The sequence below is a fragment of the Fusarium oxysporum genome, chromosome II, assembly GCF_013085055.1.
Source record: "Fusarium oxysporum Fo47 chromosome II, complete sequence".
Taxonomy (NCBI): Eukaryota; Fungi; Ascomycota; class Sordariomycetes; order Hypocreales; family Nectriaceae; genus Fusarium; species Fusarium oxysporum.
In genome coordinates this window covers 3090886-3111555 of record NC_072841.1, presented here as the reverse complement: position 1 = coordinate 3111555, position 20670 = coordinate 3090886, and the positions used below count along the sequence as shown (strand labels likewise).

Here is a 20670-nt window from a genome sequence, read left to right as displayed (position 1 = left end):
CCCGATACTGAATAAGACTGGGAGGACGAGACGGCGGAGAAGATCTTCGTGAAGTGGAGGCAAATGAGAAAACCACATAATTTGTCTCACAAAAAGACCAGAACGATTAAAAGTTTGAGTCTTCACCAACTTGATACAGACCAATCATCGCCGTCTCTATCTGAAACATGTTGTCAGAGGCTTCGCAGCTAGAAGCCCAAGACCCAAAGAACGTGTTCAGGGTAAGACATGGGTTGTGATATGTTAAGGCTGTGCTGTTGAAGGATCCTTGGCTAGGACTAACGGGCTCCAGAGTGACGGGTGGCTGTGCTGTTGATGATAGACAAGGATGGGGATCTGATCGCCGGGAGATGAGAGGAATAACACCCAATTGGGTTTTTGGTTACACCGATGATGATACCTATGATGCTGCAACACTGCACTGAGGGAATAAGAGGGAGAATAATATTGACGATTATTAACCATTGACAGGCAATCTGGGGTAGTAGGAGTGGTACAGATTGCCTCTTGCTGCATTGATGGTCGTCCTACCTTGGTACTGTTGGTCGCAGCCGCCTTGATCAGAGGTGCCTTCCACTACCGTATCACCAACACCACTATTTTCATTTCTCCATCATCACCAACAAGATCGTGATCGATAGACCAACCAGACTCTTACGCGAACCCCTGTAACCGCTTGTGTCAATGCATCACCGACTTTCTGAACTGCCCGGTCTCTCCCATCCCCTGCCAGTTGAGCTTTGTTCAATGTGAATGCAGAACCTTGTGATGCAAGTCAGACGTTACCAAAATGACGACTGATTATCGTGACAAGCAGATCACTACCAACAAGAATCCTCACAGAGGCGAAAGCCTCTTTCTCCCTCAGTTTGTGACGACTTGCAAGATCGATGATTCTATTTCTGGTTCACCCATACACTACACTACCCACCCTCATCTCGGTTCAAAAACTAACGGTTGGGCCAAGACATGGAAGTGTCAGGTCCTGAACCTCCGGACCCTGAACCAGAGTCTGAGCCTTAAAAGCTAAGCTTAGCTGCGGGGGGCGAGTCAGCCCTGAAGGCTTACGGAGTGGTATGGATGAGCTTCCATTCTATGAGCCGACATGCCCACTTACAGCTTGAGGCATGGGTTATTACCCTCCTTGTAAGCTGTAAGCGCAGCCTTTCCCATCGACTAATTACCCCAAGCGTCCCTGACTATATCTCGATTGCTTGATTTCTGATTCAGCTAAGATGGTTCCGCAGCCTTGATCATCTGCTTTATTGACTAATAGCATCTTCCTACTTTCCTTCAGCCATAATCAACTTCCAAAATATCTACAAACGAGGACATGAGGGGCGACTATTGCTAACCCTGGCATTGCTGACTACTTCACCAACCTCACAATGGAGCCGCTTCGGAGCGTATCACGACAAGACTCTGAAAAGTCTGAGGCCCGTCGAGAAATAAATCGATCTAACTCTGCCGTCCAACATGTCACCGATACCATGATTGCCGTCACCGAATCTTTTCGCCATCATTATCAACAACAATATGGTGGTTACTCTCCAGCAGCACCGGCTCCCACTTACACAAACCTCAATTTTCACTCTCAGCCTGGAAATTACTCTCACCCCCGTTCCAATTCTCAGTTATACTCGCATTCTCATGCCCGAAGCCCTTCAAGCGTCAGCGAAATATCCCAGAATGTAAATTTGCTAGACATGGACGTAGTGAGCCAGATGAGTGTATCAGAGATGACTGTTTCACCCGTTTCACCTTGTCGAAGCAACTATATACCCATATCACTTATGCCAGGACGACCTCCAAATGTCGAGACAGATTCCCTCCTTGATGGAGACATGGAATCGGAAATGGCTGAGACTTCGGCACAAGTCCCAGAAGACTTGATTCGACTGGCAACACCAAACCTACCACCGCGATTAGATACACCTCATACACCACCTCCACGATTCAGCGTTCCAGTAAACCTGGCCGAGCCTCGCCCAAATGAAACTCCTGCTTATACTCCAGGTCCAACGCCATCGGACTTCTCGGTCAACCATGGCGGACTTGTCCAAGCTGCCAGACGCTTCGAAGCCTTCCGAGCAACAACACAGCATCACCAATACATGGCTCTGAGGCCCGACATGGGCACACGATCTCTCCCACTAGGCACGGTCACCCACATTCGTGCGGGATCCGACCCAGATCCTTCTTCACCCGCAAGTCAGGGTTTGCGAAGGAAGCCCCTGAACAAGGGAGCCAGGATGATCGAGTTCAACCATGCGACCAACGAAAGCCTTTTTGTTGCTGTCATATGTATGGCACAGGTTTTGACTTATGCCAGTCTTGCACAGACACTGACATCTGCACGACGAATTGGAGAGTCATTCTTCGAACCAGAGCGTACAACACACCTTGCTTGGTTCACATCAGCGTATGCACTGAGTTATGGTGCGGCCACTCTTTTTGGCAACCGGATCGGGAACGTCTGTGGTCAAAGATATACCTTCATCGCTGGATATGTTTGGTTCGCCCTTTGGAGTCTCCTTGCTGGTCTCAGTGTGTATGTACAGGCGAGTGAAAATGGAGGAGCCGTCTTCTTCTGCTTCTGTCGAGCTATGCAAGGCATCGGCCCTGCACTCATCATTCCAAATGGACACGGAATGCTGGTGAGGGCTTATCCTCCTGGGCCTCGCAAGATGCTTGTGATGGGATTCTTCGATGCCTCTGTCCCTTTCGGCTTTGTCATTGGATCGGTCATGACAGGCCTGTTCGCTAATTACGCCTCGTGGCCATGGGCCTTTTACTGCTTGGCCGCGGTATGTACAGTCCTAGGTATTTCAAGCGTGCTTGTCATCCCAGCAAAGAGAATCTTGGTCTACAATTTCGAAGGCAACCTGTGGAAGCGGCTTGATATATTGGGTTTCGTATTTGGAATCGCTGCCTTGATCTTGTTCAGCGTTGGCTGGAACCAGGCGCCTATTGTGGGATGGGATACTCCCCAGACGTACATCCTGATCATTGCAGGCATCATACTTATACCACTATTCACTTTCTTCGAATCACACGCCAGTCACCCGTTGGTGCCATTTAAGCAGATTCACCTGGCTGCTGGTATCACTCTTGGCTTCGTGACAGCTGCATCAGCAGCATTTGGAGTCTGGGTATGGTATTTCGTCCAATTTATCGAAGTTGTCAGAGGTTGGGGTCCCCTTCTTACGAGTGCTGCTCTTGTGCCAGTACTAGTGGTTGGTGTTATCATCGCCTTTGGATGTTGGCCCTTCGCAAACCGTGATTTTACAGCACAGCTGAGCATGGTGGTCTCGTCCATCGCCATCCTGATTAGTTCGGCTCTCCTGGCGACAGCTCCAACTCAACAAGCATATTGGGCCAACTCATTTGTCAGCGCCATCTTCATGGGAGTTGGCATGGTGTTGATTGTTCCCGCTTCCTCGACTGTGCTCGGACGAGATGTGCCAGAGGGACAACTGGGACTCGCAAACAGCATCACCAATACAGCAGCAGCTTTCGCCTTTTCGGTAGGGCTGGGCATGGCGGGAGCTGTGGAAATGGGGAAAAGTAGTGACAAGGACCCCTTGAGAGGGTATCGAGATGCGCAATACTTTGGACTAGGACTGGGAGGGCTGGCCTTTACTTTGGCCCTTGGCCTATTGTGCGCGGCGTTACTCAGACGCCGAGGGGAGTGATTTCGATTGTTTGCATGGCGTTCCAGGAGCTAAGAGACTTTGAGCCTCGTATATACCCCGTGAGCGTGGACAGGAGATTTACATAATTTTCTTCTTCTTCTTTTTTTTTTTTTTTTTTTGGAAAATGTACACATGTCACAATAAGCACATGAGTTAAGTTTAAAAGGTTGCCCGTTCTTTTCGGTTTCTCTCTTGTCTTCTTCGTTGAATCCTCTTGTGTCTGTACATACAAACTCCAATCCGATGCCGTATCATACGAGCATGGCAATCGCAGGATTTGGGATATAGAGCCATGTGGGAAAGCCAAACCAAGCAAAGCACTTTGGAAAATCAGATACCGTCCAACGCCAGAGAAATACATGTCAATCCCTTCTTTCTTCTTTCTTTCCCTCCTCCTAGATTCCATGGTTTTCGATCCCCATTTCCTTCAAGCAGCTCTCGTGGGTCGCGTAGTGCTACAGCAGCAGTTCAAGGCGTCGACTTAATCCTCCCTAGTAACAGAAGTGATCCGCAGTCGTCATCGTGGTAAGGAGATTATCGGCCACCGCGGCTGAAGCCACCACGTCCGCGACCACCACCGAAGCCGCTTCCACCTCGTGAGAAACCACCGCTGCCGCCACGGCCACCTCCGCGGCCACCGAAACCACCACGAGCACCACCTCGAGGACCTCCACGGCCGCCGCCGAAACCGCCACGGCCACCGCCTCGGGCACCAAAGCCGCCGCGTCCACCGCGGGCACCACCGCGACCACCACCGGCGCGCTTGGGCTTGGGAGCTCCAGGCGGGGGCTTAGGCTTGGGGAGGAACTTGTCGAGGGGCAGAAGCTTCTCTGAACCGATGTAGAACTTGTCGCCCTCCTTGAAAGAGGTGGCCTGGATACCCTCTGTGGGCTTGATGGTGAAGAAGACCTGGTTGATGGGGCCGAGGACCTCGTCGACCTTTCCGACGGCAGTCTTGTTCTCGAGGAAGATCTGGGCGTTGAAGTGAGGGACCTTGGGGTTGATGGACTCGCAGACCATCTCGCCCTCGCAAGCGTGCATGAACTTGCCCATTTCTGAGAGTGTTAGTTATGGGATACCGGACAGAACATGATGATATGCATACCGAGGATCTGAGCAGGAGGGCCCATGTCTCGCTGTTGGAAGCCACCGCGGCCTAGAAACAGTTCGTTAGTAGTTGATCTTGAATCCATGCAAAACACTGCTATTAGAGCTAATCACTCCCAGATCCCAGCCTCAATTCGCATGATTTCGACATCTCTTGCATCGCAAAGAGCCAATTCCCCCAAAATCAACCACGCAACGAAGAAATAAAGACCTACCACCGCCACGGCCTCCAAATCCACTACCGCCGCGTCCTCGCGAACCTCCACGGAAAGACATGATTATCGAGTTTGCGCTGTCGCCAATTGATATAAATCTGAGAGATGAGGATTTCGCGATTCGACCACTCGTTCGATTCTGTTTCGGTTGATGCCCGTAGCTGGGGTTTTGGTCGTTCGTTCGGGCTTTGGAATCGTTTCCGCGTAGGTCGAATGCTGAACTTTTTTTTTGCCGTGTGAAATTTTGCAAAGAGAGTGTCCACCGAAGGTCTGGCGGGAGCTAGCTTGGAGCGGCCCGATTGGTTGATGCACGATGGAGCGGAAAAACTATCCTACCGATATCATGTACCAACCTCAGATAAGGATGAAAGTCGGGTGACATAATTGATAGAACAAGCTTGGAGACTCTGGAGCCTGTGAATGAACATCTATTCTGGCCAGCGATTTGTGGTCTCGTCAACTTCAAGTCACAGCAAACTCATGATACGCGCTGAACTTTTCAATCAATTGAAACAGACTAAGATATCTTATCACATCGATCCAAGTAAATATTTTGCAAAACCAAACCAAAGCCAAACGAGGGATATCCCATTTCAAACCGTACCATAACCGGCCCGTCAACACATTCGACCAACGCCTCCCGTCAGCCAGCGCTGATAGTCCTCTTACCAACGCTATACCATCCTCCGAAACCATTTCTCTCCATCAGAACAAAATAGAACTAACAATAAGGAAACCGAAAAAGGGCCCACGAAGGGGGAAAAACTCGAATACTGATGCTCCATCCTATGCTGGAGTGCTCTTGGGATAACCGCCAGGAATATGCAGGTTCGAGATGGTGTTATGGCTCTCAGTCCGGTTGTTACCGGATGGTCGGATTGGGACAGGCTTCTCATCTTCATCGTCTGTCTGGAGCAGAACAGAGTCACGCTCTGTATAGACTGATTCGCCTCCTCGAGTTGATGGTCGTCGCTCTTCAGTTGCGCCGCCGTCAAGTCTAGGAAAGCCCTCTCCCACAGTTGTCATTGTGTAACTGTTGCCATTGGCATTGCCATTGGCATAGTTGTGATTGGGTTGATTGTCATATGACGCCTGAGGATATGAAGGCTGCTCATAGTTCGATGTCTCATGGCCAGCTCCACTGATTGTATATCCACCGTATGGCTCATCTCGTGGCTCCATAGTATGATTGTTAGGCTGCTCATCAAAGTGGCGTTGTTCACTATTGGCGAAATTGCCATCGCGCTCATCCTTACCCTGGGGGATCACAACAGGAACAACGGTTTGGTCATGGTGTTGATCGACGTAGTCTGACAGCTGTACAGGCTGCTGCGTTTCATACGGTGACTGGTATTGCTGCTGCTGTTGGTGGAGGGGTGCCGGCTCAACGGGAGTCTGGTTGACTGGCTCGCTCGTATAAGGGTTAACACCGTCGTAATGGGCCTTTTGGCTTGCGATTGCAGCATGCGAGGGCATCTCATCCATGGGCGTCTGATGAACAGTCCCATAGCCTGGATGGTCATCCCTGCTCTGCTCCGATTCTCCAGCGGCCGGACCAGAAAGGGCACCCGTGACAATCAGTGGTACAGCGGGGTCCCTGTTGTCCTGGAAGCCAGAGCTTACACTAGAAGGCGAATGAGGGGCCTGTAAGCCACGTTGCGCATTGACTTGGATATCAGATGGGAACCGCCCACCTGCTTGAGATCGCCGGGGAGTCGCCTCATGTTGTCTTGGTCCCGGATTGGTAAATGATTCAGTATCGGCCGTGAAGGGCTCCTCGTCCTCCTCGTCGACCAGTCCATCGCTACTAACTGATCGTCGGGATGATCGGCTAAGGCTTCTTGAATGGCTTCGAACGAACTGACTTCGCTCTTCGGCAGTCTTCTCGGTGAGAGCCTTGATATCCTCGTACCAAGCCATCATAGTGTCATGACTTTCGGCACGGAAGACCCAAGTGTGTCCGCGGTGCATGCCGCCCGTTTGGCGACCCTTGAGGATGAACTTGTTCGAAGAGCCTCCTTCGTTGGAGTGGGATCCTACTTTCTGTTCTGGAAGATAAAGAGACATGATAGGGGCTTGCGCCTTGTCCGCTGACTTGAATTCGTGGAGATGCGTAGCGGAAAGTACATACCTAGCAACTTGGTTAACTTCTCTGATCACGACGTTTTGCCAACGAATGCTTACCAGCCGGCTGTGTAGCTCTTCAAGTATTTGCTCTTGCGCTCCAACAATCCGGCTCGAATCTCCTGGGCTGCCTCATGGTCCTGTCCGGGATAATGAATCTGGTCTGGGGTCCTGAGCGGAATGCTTGGGTCAACGAACTTGTCGTTGTGAGTCACAAAATGCATCCATTCATGGTCCTTGGGCATGGCAATAGGGCCATCTCGAAGCTCGCCAATGACGTTATAGGAATTGTCAGCCTCCCGCTTAAGAATGCCAGCATAAGCGTTGTAGGCTTTCTGAATCTCTCCAACAACAATCGCTTCCAGCTCTCGTCCGGAATTCTCCAGATTGAGATAAGCTTGGTGGAGGTAGTTCTCCTCGTCCAACTGACGCTCAACTTGACGGTCGACGGCTAGGCGCAGCAGGTATGGATCTTGCTTGCCAGTGGTTGAAGATTCATCCAACTCATTTCTGCCAAGAATATCGCTGAGCGTCTTGACAGCTTTGCGAGTGTGGTCCATCTCCTTCTCGACCGAGTTCTTGAAGTCGCCTGAAAGGTTCTTGATCTCCTTAATCTTCTGTTGGAGGTCGCTCCTCAATCCCGTGAGTGCAAGAATAACATCCTCTTCAATTTCTTTGGCCTTGTTGGCCTCGAGGATAGCATTCTTGTTGTAAATTCGTAGAAATTGGAGCGCATCATCGATTCCAGCTGACTGAAGGAAACCAGGTGGGGTAGTGATATTGTTAGCCACATTGGCGAGTTTGAGGAGCGACTTGGAGCGTTGTTCGTAATGATTTTGAATTTCGCGGAAGTAAGCGATGAGATCCTTGAGCACCTTTCTCCAGTTCTGGAATCGGTTCGAGAGTGTCTCGGTAGGGTTGCCCGATGTAGGGACTGGGCAATAGAAAGCACTATGCGCCTCATCATGGTCTGATGAGGATTGTAAGGCAAGACTCTTAACGCTGCCAGCTCTCATAGAGCGACGACTACTACTACGCTTGAGACTCCCATTTCGGCGGACGGAACTCTTCTTCTTGAGGGTGTTCTGGCGAGCCGGGAGCTGCTGGTCATCGCCAGTCACGAAGCTATGTACCGAATTGCTGCGCTGCATGTTTGCGCTGGGCGAAGGATAATCAAGGAGGACTGAAGGCCCGCGCGGTGCTGCACCCCATTCCTCGGTGAAACGACCCCCTTGTTGCGACAGCGGTTGCGGTGCGTGAATCGAATTTGACAGATTGTAGGTATCGTCGTATTGAGAATGTGATTGTGCGTGTGCGTTAACGGCGGTATTAGTAGCAGTTGCACGCTGGTGGGAAGCTGAGGATGATTCTGGAGAAGAATCGTGACCGTACGAGTATGGATAAGACGCCTGTTGGGGAAATGACGAAGGTTGAGATTGATGAGAGTGAGAGGGAGGTAGATCCATGGCGGAGGTGGCGTTGTTATTTCTCCTACAGTACTACGCAAGCCGAGTACCGTAGTTTAACAACCTGAGCTAGAGCAAGCAAGGACCAACGGAGAGAAACAGAAACCACGGAATGGACCACGAGGAGATGGGGGACGGACCCGAGACGGAAGGGGAGAAGAGCCTGGAACCTAGAGCCTAGAAAGTCAGTAAGGCACTGAGTGAAGGGGTTCCAGTCGGGTTGGCCTGGACTGGATTGAACCGGTTGCTGGGCGAGCTTGTGCAGGCAGCCTGAGCAAAACCAAAAAAAATCAGGGTGTAGAGCTCGCGGGATGATGGTGTTGACGCAATGGGCGCACAACCTCACTGATGGCAGATTGCCGCTAGCACTAGATTGGAGGCCTTTTGAGGTTCAAAGCGTGAGACTAGCGTCTCCTTTGCGCGTCGCAGTGGAGGAACTTTCTGAGACAATGATGATGGTGAATCGACGACGTGCGTACCTTGGCTCTGTTGCTTCTTCTGTTTGGAGGAGCTTGGGCGGAAACTGTGGAGTAGAGGATTGAGAATCAGCGGGTAATAGAAATAGACTGAAGATCAAAGGTGACCTATATGTTCCACAATGAAGGAGCTTTCCAGTCCGTTGTTGCAGGTGATGGTGAAGCAAAGAGCGAAGGAGACCTAGATACTTGCTGTTAAGCCTCGGTCTGAGTGAGGAGCTTGTACCTAAGTAAAAGAGTGAGCGTAGTCGGAATCAACTGAGTCAACAAGCGCCAAAGATAGGCCTAGAGCACGGTCAAGTCTTTGAGGCGCCAGATGTAGATTGTGTTAGTGATACTGGCCGTGATGTTTGCTATTATGAATGGATGATGCAGTTGATGGGCTTGGAGAAGGGGGGCATTGGGTTCCATCTGGTCGCACGCCAAGAGAGCTCATGGCACTTACACCGAATGGGCTTATTTGCGGTACTTGCAGATACTTTAGCGACATGAACTGGTCTCACTAATCTCCCCCTAACTATCTCTAGTGCCTGTTCCAGCTCTAGCTTCTGCAAGTATTCACAAGTATCTCGATCCCAAAGAATACCCCAGCTCAGCTGCTTGCAGCCAGTTTTCCAACGCACCCTTCCCCACCAAATGACGTAAACGGACGCCACCAGAAGGGTCCATCCCTTTTGATCTTGGTTTTGGTGATGGTGATGCCCTCACACTAACCAGAACCGCAACCCAACGCAACGACGATCGTCATTACCCCCAGGCTGTGCCCAATCTCACATGCGGCCACTCCCCTTCAATCGCAAGACTTGTCGTCCTCATGGCTGTATCCACTTCACCACTGAAGCTGAGATCTGCTCGGCATCGCCGTCTCCCGGATCTGCAACTTGTTGTTTCGGTGTTTCGTACATGTTCGAACTAGGAAGGACTTTGCAATCTTCTCCGCATGGAGATTGTGGATCTTGATAAAATCGTCTCAAAACTCCATGAAATCTGAGTTAATCTTTGATTTGCACAAGCCGCATCCCGGCTCGGCACTGTAAAGTGACTGCCGATGACATCCACCCTGAGGGATATTAACAAGAGGCATCCGAGGACGGCTTAGACAGCTTCAGCTCATCGTTCCCCAATCACAGCTTTCAAGACATTGCCAAGTTGCACAATTCACTCAATGATGCCACCATCACATGCCATTGTCAGACATAATTATCATTCTCTTCACTATTACTAAAGCTGCAATGCTCTTAATACACAGTAGCACGTAAAAAGAGACTTGCCGCGGTTTACTTACAATCTCCCCAAAGCCACTACCAAGACCAATGCCCAGATCCCCCAAAAACGCCATGCCTTATGCTTTGTGTCCAGCCAAGTGCAGTAGAAAGCTCCACAAACGCCATCTTCAAACCGAGAGTCTCCCCTAGCGCACAGTGATGGTTATCGACCGGTGCCCACCACCCAGCGGGATGTTACTGTTTTAAAGTTCATGTCCTGGAGAATAAAAGTTGCCCACTAGTATCACGCTTCCTGCTCCGGTACCGTTTCCTGAACTGGGTCAGCAGGAGGCTTCTCAACCGTCTTCATCCGTCCCCATCGTCGCGGCGGCGGCGCCTTAGGGGGTGTCTTCTTCGGTCCCCCGTTGACAAACTTCTGTGCAAATGGCACTCCATGGCGGTGTTTTGGTACCTCTGGCAAAGGCTTCTTGGGTCGAGTAGCCATTGTGACGTTGCCATCATCTGTAGCGACGTCGCCTCCATCGCCTGATCGACTCGGTGTCTGCACTCCCGGCTTCTCCTTAACTGCCGCGACGTCGCTTACACTGATACTACTCGCGGTTTGGGAGCGTGATAGGCTAATACCGAGGAATCTGCGGGCGACTTCAGCCTCACCGGATCCTACCGTGGGGGACTGCGCTTCTTCTATCCACTTGACCTTTGATACACGGTCGACCAGACGAAGGGTTGTGTCGTCTGCTGGTGCAAAGTGAACATTGTGCGAGCCTCGGAGAATGCTCAGCACACGCAGAATCTCATCCTGCTTATAGTGAGGCGGCTGGCTGAGTTGCGTATGTGCCAATAACGGGTAAAGAACTCGTAGGTATGTGTGTCTCAAGGACATTTTTTCATCTGGCAAATCCATCAAATTTCGAATAATGACGTCCAAAAGTACTCGCAAGTCATTTGTATAGAAATATTCGTATGTTGCCTTGTTCGTGAATAGCAAATACAGAAGCTTCAAAATGAGAAGCTGTAGTGATGTTTCAGTTTCTCGATTCAGGAGTAAAATGATGTTTTCGCCAAACGTTCGGAACGAGGCACCGTGAAGACTCAAGCACTTCACAATGCGGTTCGTCAGAGGCGAATTGGGCGAAGCAGAATCGCCGACTTCTGTCGACGCAAGCATATACTGTTCATTCAATACAAGCTGCGTCTATGTAAGCAATGGCAGCTAGGATGGGATGGAAGCTGCTTACCAAAACTCGAATGGTAGGATAATGATAAGGATCATGCGCATCGTCAGACAACTCCTCAATCAATGCGAAAAGATAATGGACGAATTCATCGTCCACCATAGTCAAGTCGTCGACTCGAAGTCGTTCCATACGCGACATCTCGTACATAAGCTGCAGAAGAAGGCGATGCAGACCAGGGTCCTGATCTCGGCGGCCATTGATCAGCTCCAAAAGTCGGGGGAAGCAAGCCTCGTTCACCATGCGAGGGAACATAGTCTCATCCTGGCACCCGTCGAGGAGAAGAAGAGAAACAATAGCGTGCAAAGGCCCAGCCTCATCTTCTTGAAGCAAGCTGTAGATAATCTGGGTGCGAACATAGTCTTTGTTGGCTTGAAATAGATCGCTGGCGAGAAGCATCCGCGTGCAAGTAACGACTTCTTCCTGAGATTCGTAGAGATGGTCGCGGAGGCGTGTCGTTAAATCTATCCATGTGCGCAGGGCATCGTCGATCGTTTCGTGGGAATCGCATTTGCTTGAAACGCACTTATCAAGTTCTACAAAAGATCAATCATGTCAGCCATTCCGTGTCCTTTTTTAATTGTAGCAACCCTTGTAGCAAAACTCACCACTCCATAGCTGTTCCTCGTCCTCCTCATGAGAGTAAGAAGCTTCTTCGAAATCTGCCATGATCCTCGTTTCCGTAAGGGTACAGGGACCAAGGCATCGAGTCCTGCTGAGACTGGATATGCGTGATACGAAGCTGGTCGGGGATGTTGCGCTGGGTAGATACGACGAGACGACGGGCCAATTGACAATGGCTTCCAAGGATAGACGCGAGCGCAGTGGTCATCTCCTGGAGGTGACGAGACCAGAACCTGAGATGAAGCAAAAAATATCAAAGCCGAAGCCAAAGTTTGTGCTGTGGTTGTGTTTCGAGAATTCAGGTGGCGGGGTCGAGAACTCAGTTGTTGCTATAAGCCCGTTTAGCTGTACCGTGACCTCATCCAGGCCTGTAGAGCGCTGTCTTGGCGGACCACACAGCAACAGTAACAACAGAACAGAGTGTGGACTAACTTACATCAACATCTGTTCCCATGTAAACACTGCCTATGAATCCCTGTTGCTGTAAACAATTGTGGCTAGCACTGTCATGTCATGATCGCTATTATAGGCACCGCCACAGTCTGATCAGATACCAGCTGGACGGATGATTGAATCACACTCCACCAAAGTTGTTGCCTTGAATATATAACCAGATACAAGATGAATTCTCTATAATCTTTAAACTTTCGCTATTTTCAGAGTTAATACAAATTAAGCGACCCTCTTTGATCTCCCTATTTGGCATCAGGGTTTGAGGATACCAAGCCAAAGCAAAACATACAAGGTGAATGCTCCCAAGCGCCAGACAACAACCGCTGCCAAAAACAGCAGAGTCATTACCAAATACCTCAACACCACCCAGGCCGCAACCAAAAACGCTGTGAGGCACTCAATCTATGACTTCCTCTTTTCCTCCTCGTTCTCTTCGTGGTGATCATCATAAATCTTGACTCTAGATGCATATTCTTTAATATTGCTGACAACATAGTTCGTAATCGTGTCACCTTTTCCACCAGCCACCCGCAGTAGCAGCTCGTTCAGGTTGTATCGCCCCAAAATATCGACGTGGTCAGCTGTACGAGGTCCTCCTCGAGGGTTGAAACGTTCTGGCTCGTGGGGCATTTCAACGACTGTGACCTTGACACCTGCTGGATTGTAGCGTTTCATGTTCCAGCCATGATTGCACATGTAACCGGTGCTGAGGAGATTCACAGTCCCGTCGCCCTCACCCATGATAACGCCGTGATCGACGTCTCCTTCGGTAAAGCCCGTATCCATGGTGATGTTGAGATTCGTCATCAGAGGCTGGTCAGGGGACCTGTAATAGTATCCTCGCTCTGTAGGCTTCCCGACGCCATAGAAGCAGTAAATTTTGAGGCTAGGTGCAAGTGGTAGTCGGGTCTCAAGAGGGTTGATCCATTTCTTGGGGTCCAACTCATTGGCTTCGACTTCGGCGATAGTGTGGGCAATGCCACGAGAATAACTGCCCTTGAGCTGATCCTGGTACCAATCCTCAGTCGTATTGAGTAAGTAGGACAAGCCCTCCTCAACAGTGAAGTTACGATCAGGGGTTGTCCAGTTCGACCCGACTCTGAAGTTCAACAAAGATCCGTACGAACGATTCTGACCTGGCAAGTCATCTGGGGCCCATGTCAGATTGCCCCAGACGGCGTTGCCACCAATGGGTAGCATAGATGATATACCGGGCATGCCACGGAAAATTTCAGCCCTTTCTTCCTTGCTCAGAAACTTTTCCAGGCCGTAGATCGCAAAGGGGTTCAACTGAGCTGTATCGCGCATCTCACCCGACAGTACAGCAGTCAAATCTTTGACTGCCCCGAGCATGCATCCGCTAATGTTGATCCAAGCCTCAACATGTCGCTCAACCCAGTCCTGACCACCGCGGCCGCCCCTCTCTGATTGCACCCAGTGGAAAAAGTAGAACAAGACCTGGCTGCCCATGCTGTGCGATGCTAAGACAACTTTTCTGTTGTCCACCTCCAGCGCAACTTCAATGTGTGATTTGAGTCGGGTGAAATATCGGTCTCGCACCTCGAGGTTAGGGTAGGACAAGCGCCAATCATAAGCAGCTGTGAAGGAGTTTGTCGGGTCGTAGCCAACCGAAGCAAGATTCTCAAAGATCTTGCTCCAAATCCAATAACCTGTGATGAAGAAATCGGTGGCATCGAAGCCCTGGGCAGCTCTTAGTTTCACGTTTGGCGGATCAAGTCCCGTCCTCTTATCGAGCATCACATGCTTCTTCCAGACCTCCTTGTCCATGACCAAGGCTTTCATCATGGTCCAACTTCCCCAAAGTCGCTTCCTGAAGTAAGCCTTTGAGATATTGGCGGTTCCCCAAGACTCGAGTCCAGTCGAAATAACGCCTGGTATCATAATCATGGGATGGTATGCTTCAAGACCTTCAGCTCGTGCTTTGGTTCCGACAGAGAAAGGCTCATATGATTCTGCAAAGTCGCGCTCGCCTTGGATTAGATCGCGTATGTCCCTGACCAATCCAGCTGGCAGAGCATCTAATAGGTTGTCCATGGACAAGTCGGTGAACTCGGGAAGGTCGATAAGATCATTGCTGGAAGCGAAAAACCCGGCGGCGATTATTCCAAACAAACTACCAAGAAAGAAAATGAAGGTATTGCGCCGCTTCCGGGTCTTTGGAACGGCGTGCTCGACAACACGAACGTGCGTTGTCGGGTCGGTCGCTGAACTTTCCTCCCTCGAAGCATCGTCGCTCTCGTTCGTTTTCGTATCTTCATCTTGACCCTGAACATTTCGGCGCCGCAGATTTTTCGCCATGTTGTCGACCCAAGAACAAGCCTCTGGGAGGCGTCGTCTTCTTTAGTCAGTTGTTTGGGAGGAAAAAGAACCCGACCAAGATAGACTAGGGAAATTGTTGGAGTTTTGAGAAATGTCGCTCGTAGCTATGACGCCCATGGACACCTACTTTAGGTGCGGGTGGGCGCGTGCTCTAAATCTAAAACAAAAAACGGGGTGGTCGCAAAGCCCGAAGTCTAAAGAATCGTATCATCTGTCAGCGGAAGTTGTAGAGTAAATATACCGACTGATCTAATTTAATACGTGAGAAAATGTCTGTTGAGTGATAATGGAAGATTCATCAAAGCCACGGACCGTGGTAATTATGAAAGAGTTGCGCCATGTTTGGGAGTCGCGTGCATCACATGAAAATTGTCAAGTGTCCAGGGAGGGAGCTCATTCAAAGGACATGCTTGCCGTTCCTGATAGGCAGGAACCTGACGTCAAAGCCAAGATAAGGCTATCTTAAAGTGCCGAGGGGATGAAACGGAAGAGGCCGAAATTACAAAGGGATAAAAGAGTCAAGCGTCTTTCTCTTCTTTAAGGGTTAGGTAAACCATTCCATTCCACGAGGAAGGGATATATATCATGCTATGGAGTTTAGAGCTGGCATTATCACATGCTTGAACTCCAAATGATGGAAGAACACAGACCTTTTCTCCATGTCTCTCCCTTGGCCTAGTTCAAATTGACTTTACATAAAGACGCATTTGTCCATCGCTTATATCGGCTTGATCGGACCACTCTGTTAACGATGCAATAGCTAGAGCCATGCAGGACCTTTTTACTCCAATGCCCCCGCCCCCTCCACAAAAACATCAAAAAAGCTCTAAAATAGCGTCCTTGGCGGCTGCTGCAGCAGAGCAGAATCCCTGCCAACGGCCCTGCGTGCCTTGCCCTCGTGGCCATGTGCATCAATTCTTTGGTGCAGTTTACCAAACCTGGCAATTACTGTTGGAGGCGCTGGCTGTGATACCTCCAATGCATTGCATATTGCCACCTCCAGCCTCAAATCTTGAGATCTTCCCACCCTCTTTCTTGAATTAATGACTCTTGTCCATTGGACCTGAACTGAAGTGCCTCTTCCTTTCCTCCTTGACACCCTGTAGACTATCACCTACCCCTCACACCGATACCGGGTTGAGTCTCCATTTCTGCCTGCCCCTCTTTAGGTGTCAAGTCAAGATCTGGTTTTAAACCCATATCTAAGATCTTACCCAAACATCAACTTCAACTCAACTCTACTACCACAGCTCTCAACAGTATAACTGATTGCCCAGAATCAGTCTGGTCTCTTCTATTTACTTTAAACCCCCACAATCCCATGGCCCCTACCAAAATCGACAACCTTCCTGGCGAATTACGCTACGTACAATACGAACATGCCCTCGAGGCTCAGTATCTACCCGCTATCCGGGCATTGATCTCAAAGGACTTGAGTGAGCCTTATAGCATCTATGTATATCGGTATTTCTTGTGCCAGTGGGCACATCTCTGCTTCATGGTAAGACCAATTCACTCTCGAGTCGATTCTCAGATATCTGACAATAGTCCTCAGGCACTGAACCCAGCCGACTCATCTCTCATCGGTGTTATAGTGTGCAAGCTGGAAGTCCATGCTTCGCACTCCAACCCCACTCGAAGAGGCTACATCGCCATGTTGGCCGTTGCTTCCGACTTCCGTGGCCATGGTATTGCAACAACCCTCGTCAAGAAGGCTATCGACGCCATGACGAAGCGTAATGCTGACGAAATTGTCCTCGAAACTGAAGAGACCAACGTCGCTGCTATGCGATTGTACGAACAGCTCGGTTTCTTGCGCACTAAAAAGCTACACCGATACTACCTCAATGGCAACAGTGCATATCGACTTGTTCTGCCGCTTAAGTACATCGACCTTGACGCCAGCGCTAATGATCTTGAAATCATCGATGTATAAGCTTTCACGGTTGCATGGGTGTTTATAGCATTTCTACGGGGTTCAGTGATGGGAAGTCATTGGTGGACACGGACGGACTGGGCATAGGTCAGCGACAGCATTTGAGCGTCATGCGAAATTAGCATCTTTTGGAATCACCGGCGTTTAGGATATTGGTTATGAAGGTCATGACGATACGATCCTATTCTTTTTTGCTTCTCTCTATATCATGCACTCGGATTCTTGATTTTGATCCTCCATATACGATGAAATATTCCTTCTTGTTCTGCCTGGCTAGATGAGTCATTTGTTGTGCGTCGTCAGGTCTGGAAGATGTCAGATGACTTATAGATCGACGCTTTCAGACCCCAGGGATTCCCAGAGGATATCCCTATGTACGTATATGCATCTATCGACTTGCGTCAGCCTCACTTTATTGACATCAATACCAACCATGACTCACCTGGCTTATAGTAGATAGGTCTTCCTCGAGCTTCAACCAATCTGAGCTCTCGCAGCTTCTGAAGCACCCTGCCAACGTCGGCCTTGTCTGCGAAATCGGTCGTGTACACGCAAATGAGTCGATCTTTTCGAGAATCCTCATCGGCTGGTCGTGGAGCAACCTTTGCAGCAATGCCAAGCTCGTTTTTGGCAGTCGCTTTCGCGACAATCTCCCACACGTCGTTTACTTCTGCTGGTGTGCAGAATAACATCCACTGTTAAGTGTCAGTCGTGTTTTGGCGAGACATCCTCGATACAAACCTTGCCAGCGCGGACTTTGGCAGCGTGCGCCAGGTGCAGTATATCATCTGAGGCTTTCTTGATTTCTTTTCGAATATCTCGCTCTTGTGTTGCAAGGACCTTGTTGGTTTTCTTCAGTCCGTCCTTGAACTTGGAGAGAAGTTCTAGTCTCTCCAGGCCACCTTCCATGACAAGCGCAGTCTTGCTGCCTTCTTCCTCGGGAGCCTCATCTTCATTACCTTTACTGAGTTGGTTCTGCCCCATAGACTTCTCAACACGGGGGATATACGGATTGCAAATAAAAATCCAAGGCGTATCCTCCGTGATGTCTGTTGTCCTGGGTGGGAGACGTGCGAGGAACTGATCTACGGTCTCGGTAAGCTGCCATGCATAATTTACCCCAGCATAGGGATTGTGAAGATGCGATGTTTCGGCAACGATGCTCTTGTCAGGAATAGGCCTTCCAGGGCTTTGCTGCTGCTCGAGCATCCAGCTCTGAACATCGAAGCGTTGTAAACGGTTGTTAAGGTTCATGACCATATCATCATCCCCTAAAACTGTAAGCTAATGAGGGTTTGATTCAACGGTGGGGCGTACCGTAGAAGTCAGAATCATCGGAATATTCCATGACGTTGATTTAAGTTGAACTCGAGGAGGATATAGTCAGAACAAAGCAGAGCCTTGTGTTAATCAGCAATGGCGCTGGAACTGTTGGTTTTGTGAGCAGGAGCACAAACTGCGCAACAAGCAGAAATTAAAGGCGAAAGTGTTGTAAATGTAAGAAACAAAATCACCGCCTCAGCCGTCCTATCCGTTAAAGTGTCAAGTTAATAAAGAAACACGCGTGTTGACGTAAGGAGATGAATACCCCAGACGAGACGAGGGGATGGAGTCGCAGAAGCAAGTTCGCGTTGATAGCGCTAGTCCGGCAGTTAAGCTTTGAGGCCTGTAACTTATACCCTGCAACGTAGATTACGCCTCAAGTTGATCATGGAAATAGTCAACCACTGTATGTAAAGCCTCTGGTAGTTAAATATCTGGGTGCTTCGCAGAATTCTTTGGTATTTGAGATGCCAACTGTGAATTATGGCGATCATCGCACTTCTCAAGTCTCACCCTACAAATGGATAACAACTAAAGAAGCGGACCCCACCATTTGAACTCCGTTTGCTTTCTGTTGATTGCTTGCTTTGGCCTTTGTCAAATCCTGCATATCACTTCAATATCCAATATTACCCATGGATGATTCCAAAATCGTTTCGTCAAAGGTTTCCTTAACCTTAGATCTACCTCCTAGTTGTATCCAGTTCTGTAATCTGCATCCTAACTTGTTCGTGGTGGGAACTTACAACCTCGAAAGAAATGGTGATGCCCAAAAAGAGACAGACAACAACGATGACACTGATACTGCAACCGCGACTAAGACACCACAAAGCCGCAATGGGAGTTTACTAGTCTTCAATGTCGTTGGTGACGACTTGTAAGTTCATTTTCCTGGGGCCTGATTGGTAGCTGACGCGTATGATCATAGTCATCTAGTTCAGACAGTTTCGCAGCCTTCAGCTATTCTAGACCTCCGATTCCACCCTCAGAAAGGCAGAGAGGATATTATGGCTGTAGTATCTAGCACTGGGACACTGGCTGTGTTCAAGCTTGACCCGAAGGCAAATCCCTCAGCTCCTTTACAGCATATAGCAACAAGCAGATGTGACGATATTCCAGAAGATATCTTGTTCCTGCAATGCAACTGGCATCCTGAGGTCCCAGATCTGATTGGTCTCACAACTTCGACAGGCTCTGCTCGAATACTACATTTGGACGAAGAGTACCGCATCACTCAGAACTACGCTAATCTCAGTATTGCCAATTCCCTCGAGGCCTGGTGCATTGCATTCTCACCCGCAACACCAGAGTCAACTAAGGATAAGGCCCAAGTCGCAGCTTATTGCGGTGGAGATGACTCCATGCTTCGCTACACGTCCTGCATTTGGAATTCAAGTGAGCCTGATTCCCCGTGCGAAGAGCCATATTCGCCCGCAACTATCAAGGGGGCACATGATGCAGGGGTCACAGCAATTCTGCCACTCTTCCCACTCACAAAGAATTCAGGCAGAGTAGTTGTGACAGGCAGCTATGACGACCATCTACGTGTTTTCGTTATACACGACCTGCACGAATCATATGGCATGAAAAAGGTCGAGCTAGTGCTTGAGCAAAACCTAGGAGGAGGTGTCTGGCGACTGGATCTGGTCAAAATACAAGATTCTAAAGGGGTTATAAAAGTGAGGATCCTCGCTTCATGCATGCATGCAGGCGCAAGACTTTTGGATCTGGAGGTCAAGAATGACAAGGACTGGAGTTGTGAGATTCTGGCGAGGTTTGAAGAACACAAGAGCATGAACTATGGAAGTGACTTTATTCGGCATAATGAGCCTTCTGATGTTGTGCGGTGTGTATCGACTAGCTTCTATGATAAGCTGCTCTGTCTCTGGCAGTATGCGCCAGCCAACAAATAGGACTCAGAGTAAGAGTGCACGCAGTTTCATGCCACCAAATTATGTATAGCTCAATCTCATCACTTTTGAAACAGCACCAGTTCAGACCAGTCTACAAAATAAACTCATGGGTTTCTTTGGCTGAGTAGGCGATATTCTGCGACTCAATACACTTATCAGTACAGTCAGTACACTTCTGCCTTGGATAATCATGTTTCAACGGCTCAAATCTCGGGTCAAGAAATGTACGATACTTATAACAGCAACTAAAGCAAATAGACGAAATTGGGTAGTGGCATGATGATCTTGAACCCCTCTATAGGAGTGACGTGAGCTAGAATCAAAGCCTATCGATCTCCTTTTCAGCCTTGCAGCATGGTTAATGGCCGGGCCCCTGTCAGACAGGAGGTTAAACCACATAGAAACAAAGGACCCCAACAACGACTGGGGCCAGCTGTAAGTGTCACCGTGGACATGCATGAGGAGCTTGATACATTGGACGGTAAGAAATAAGTTGACAGTTGTCCATCGGAGCCACATACTGATGCTCTCTTTGTG

General features: G+C 49.4%; 8 protein-coding genes across 8 annotated transcripts; 3 read left to right on the top strand and 5 right to left on the bottom strand.

Annotated features, from left to right (window-relative positions):
* Window positions 1-1010: 1010 nt before the first annotated feature.
* FOBCDRAFT_257223 (major facilitator superfamily-domain-containing protein) lies at window positions 1011-3891 on the top strand. Its single transcript, XM_031173823.3, has one exon. It carries the CDS (start codon window positions 1389-1391, stop codon window positions 3693-3695), a length of 2307 nt encoding a protein of 768 aa, XP_031050608.2. The 5' UTR covers window positions 1011-1388; the 3' UTR covers window positions 3696-3891.
* Window positions 3849-5413, bottom strand: FOBCDRAFT_215186 (Gar1/Naf1 RNA binding region-domain-containing protein). The gene is made up of 3 exons (XM_031173821.3): window positions 5018-5413; window positions 4801-4851; window positions 3849-4750 (listed from the first exon to the last, which is right to left on the bottom strand). Exons 1-3 carry the CDS (start codon window positions 5076-5078, stop codon window positions 4230-4232), a joined length of 633 nt encoding a protein of 210 aa, XP_031050606.1. The 5' UTR covers window positions 5079-5413; the 3' UTR covers window positions 3849-4229.
* Window positions 5414-5714: 301 nt separating this feature from the next.
* FOBCDRAFT_16012 (uncharacterized protein) lies at window positions 5715-8762 on the bottom strand. The gene is made up of 2 exons (XM_031173813.3): window positions 7202-8762; window positions 5715-7148 (listed from the first exon to the last, which is right to left on the bottom strand). Exons 1-2 carry the CDS (start codon window positions 8605-8607, stop codon window positions 5804-5806), a joined length of 2751 nt encoding a protein of 916 aa, XP_031050598.2. The 5' UTR covers window positions 8608-8762; the 3' UTR covers window positions 5715-5803.
* A 1494-nt stretch (window positions 8763-10256) lies between these two features.
* On the bottom strand, window positions 10257-12644 carry FOBCDRAFT_215180 (uncharacterized protein). Its single transcript, XM_031173811.3, has 3 exons — window positions 12153-12644; window positions 11548-12080; window positions 10257-11498 (listed from the first exon to the last, which is right to left on the bottom strand). The coding sequence occupies exons 1-3, from the start codon at window positions 12211-12213 to the stop codon at window positions 10593-10595; spliced, it is 1500 nt and encodes a 499-aa protein (XP_031050596.1). The 5' UTR covers window positions 12214-12644; the 3' UTR covers window positions 10257-10592.
* A 163-nt stretch (window positions 12645-12807) lies between these two features.
* Window positions 12808-15105, bottom strand: FOBCDRAFT_16003 (Lecithin:cholesterol acyltransferase-domain-containing protein). Its single transcript, XM_054703377.2, has one exon. It carries the CDS (start codon window positions 14938-14940, stop codon window positions 13024-13026), a length of 1917 nt encoding a protein of 638 aa, XP_054559352.1. The 5' UTR covers window positions 14941-15105; the 3' UTR covers window positions 12808-13023.
* Window positions 15106-16282: 1177 nt separating this feature from the next.
* Window positions 16283-16897, top strand: FOBCDRAFT_269432 (acyl-CoA N-acyltransferase; the record flags this gene model as incomplete). Its single annotated transcript, XM_031173808.2, has 2 exons — window positions 16283-16462; window positions 16517-16897. The coding sequence occupies 2 exons, from the start codon at window positions 16283-16285 to the stop codon at window positions 16895-16897; spliced, it is 561 nt and encodes a 186-aa protein (XP_031050593.2).
* Window positions 16898-17196: 299 nt separating this feature from the next.
* FOBCDRAFT_288486 (uncharacterized protein) lies at window positions 17197-18245 on the bottom strand (the record flags this gene model as incomplete). The annotated part of the gene is made up of 4 exons (XM_031173806.2): window positions 17197-17285; window positions 17340-17592; window positions 17639-18168; window positions 18215-18245. 4 exons carry the CDS (start codon window positions 18243-18245, stop codon window positions 17197-17199), a joined length of 903 nt encoding a protein of 300 aa, XP_031050591.1.
* A 589-nt stretch (window positions 18246-18834) lies between these two features.
* FOBCDRAFT_215175 (uncharacterized protein) lies at window positions 18835-20333 on the top strand. Its single transcript, XM_031173805.3, has 2 exons — window positions 18835-19097; window positions 19149-20333. The coding sequence occupies exons 1-2, from the start codon at window positions 18856-18858 to the stop codon at window positions 20131-20133; spliced, it is 1227 nt and encodes a 408-aa protein (XP_031050590.2). The 5' UTR covers window positions 18835-18855; the 3' UTR covers window positions 20134-20333.
* The last annotated feature ends 337 nt before the right edge of the window (window positions 20334-20670 follow it).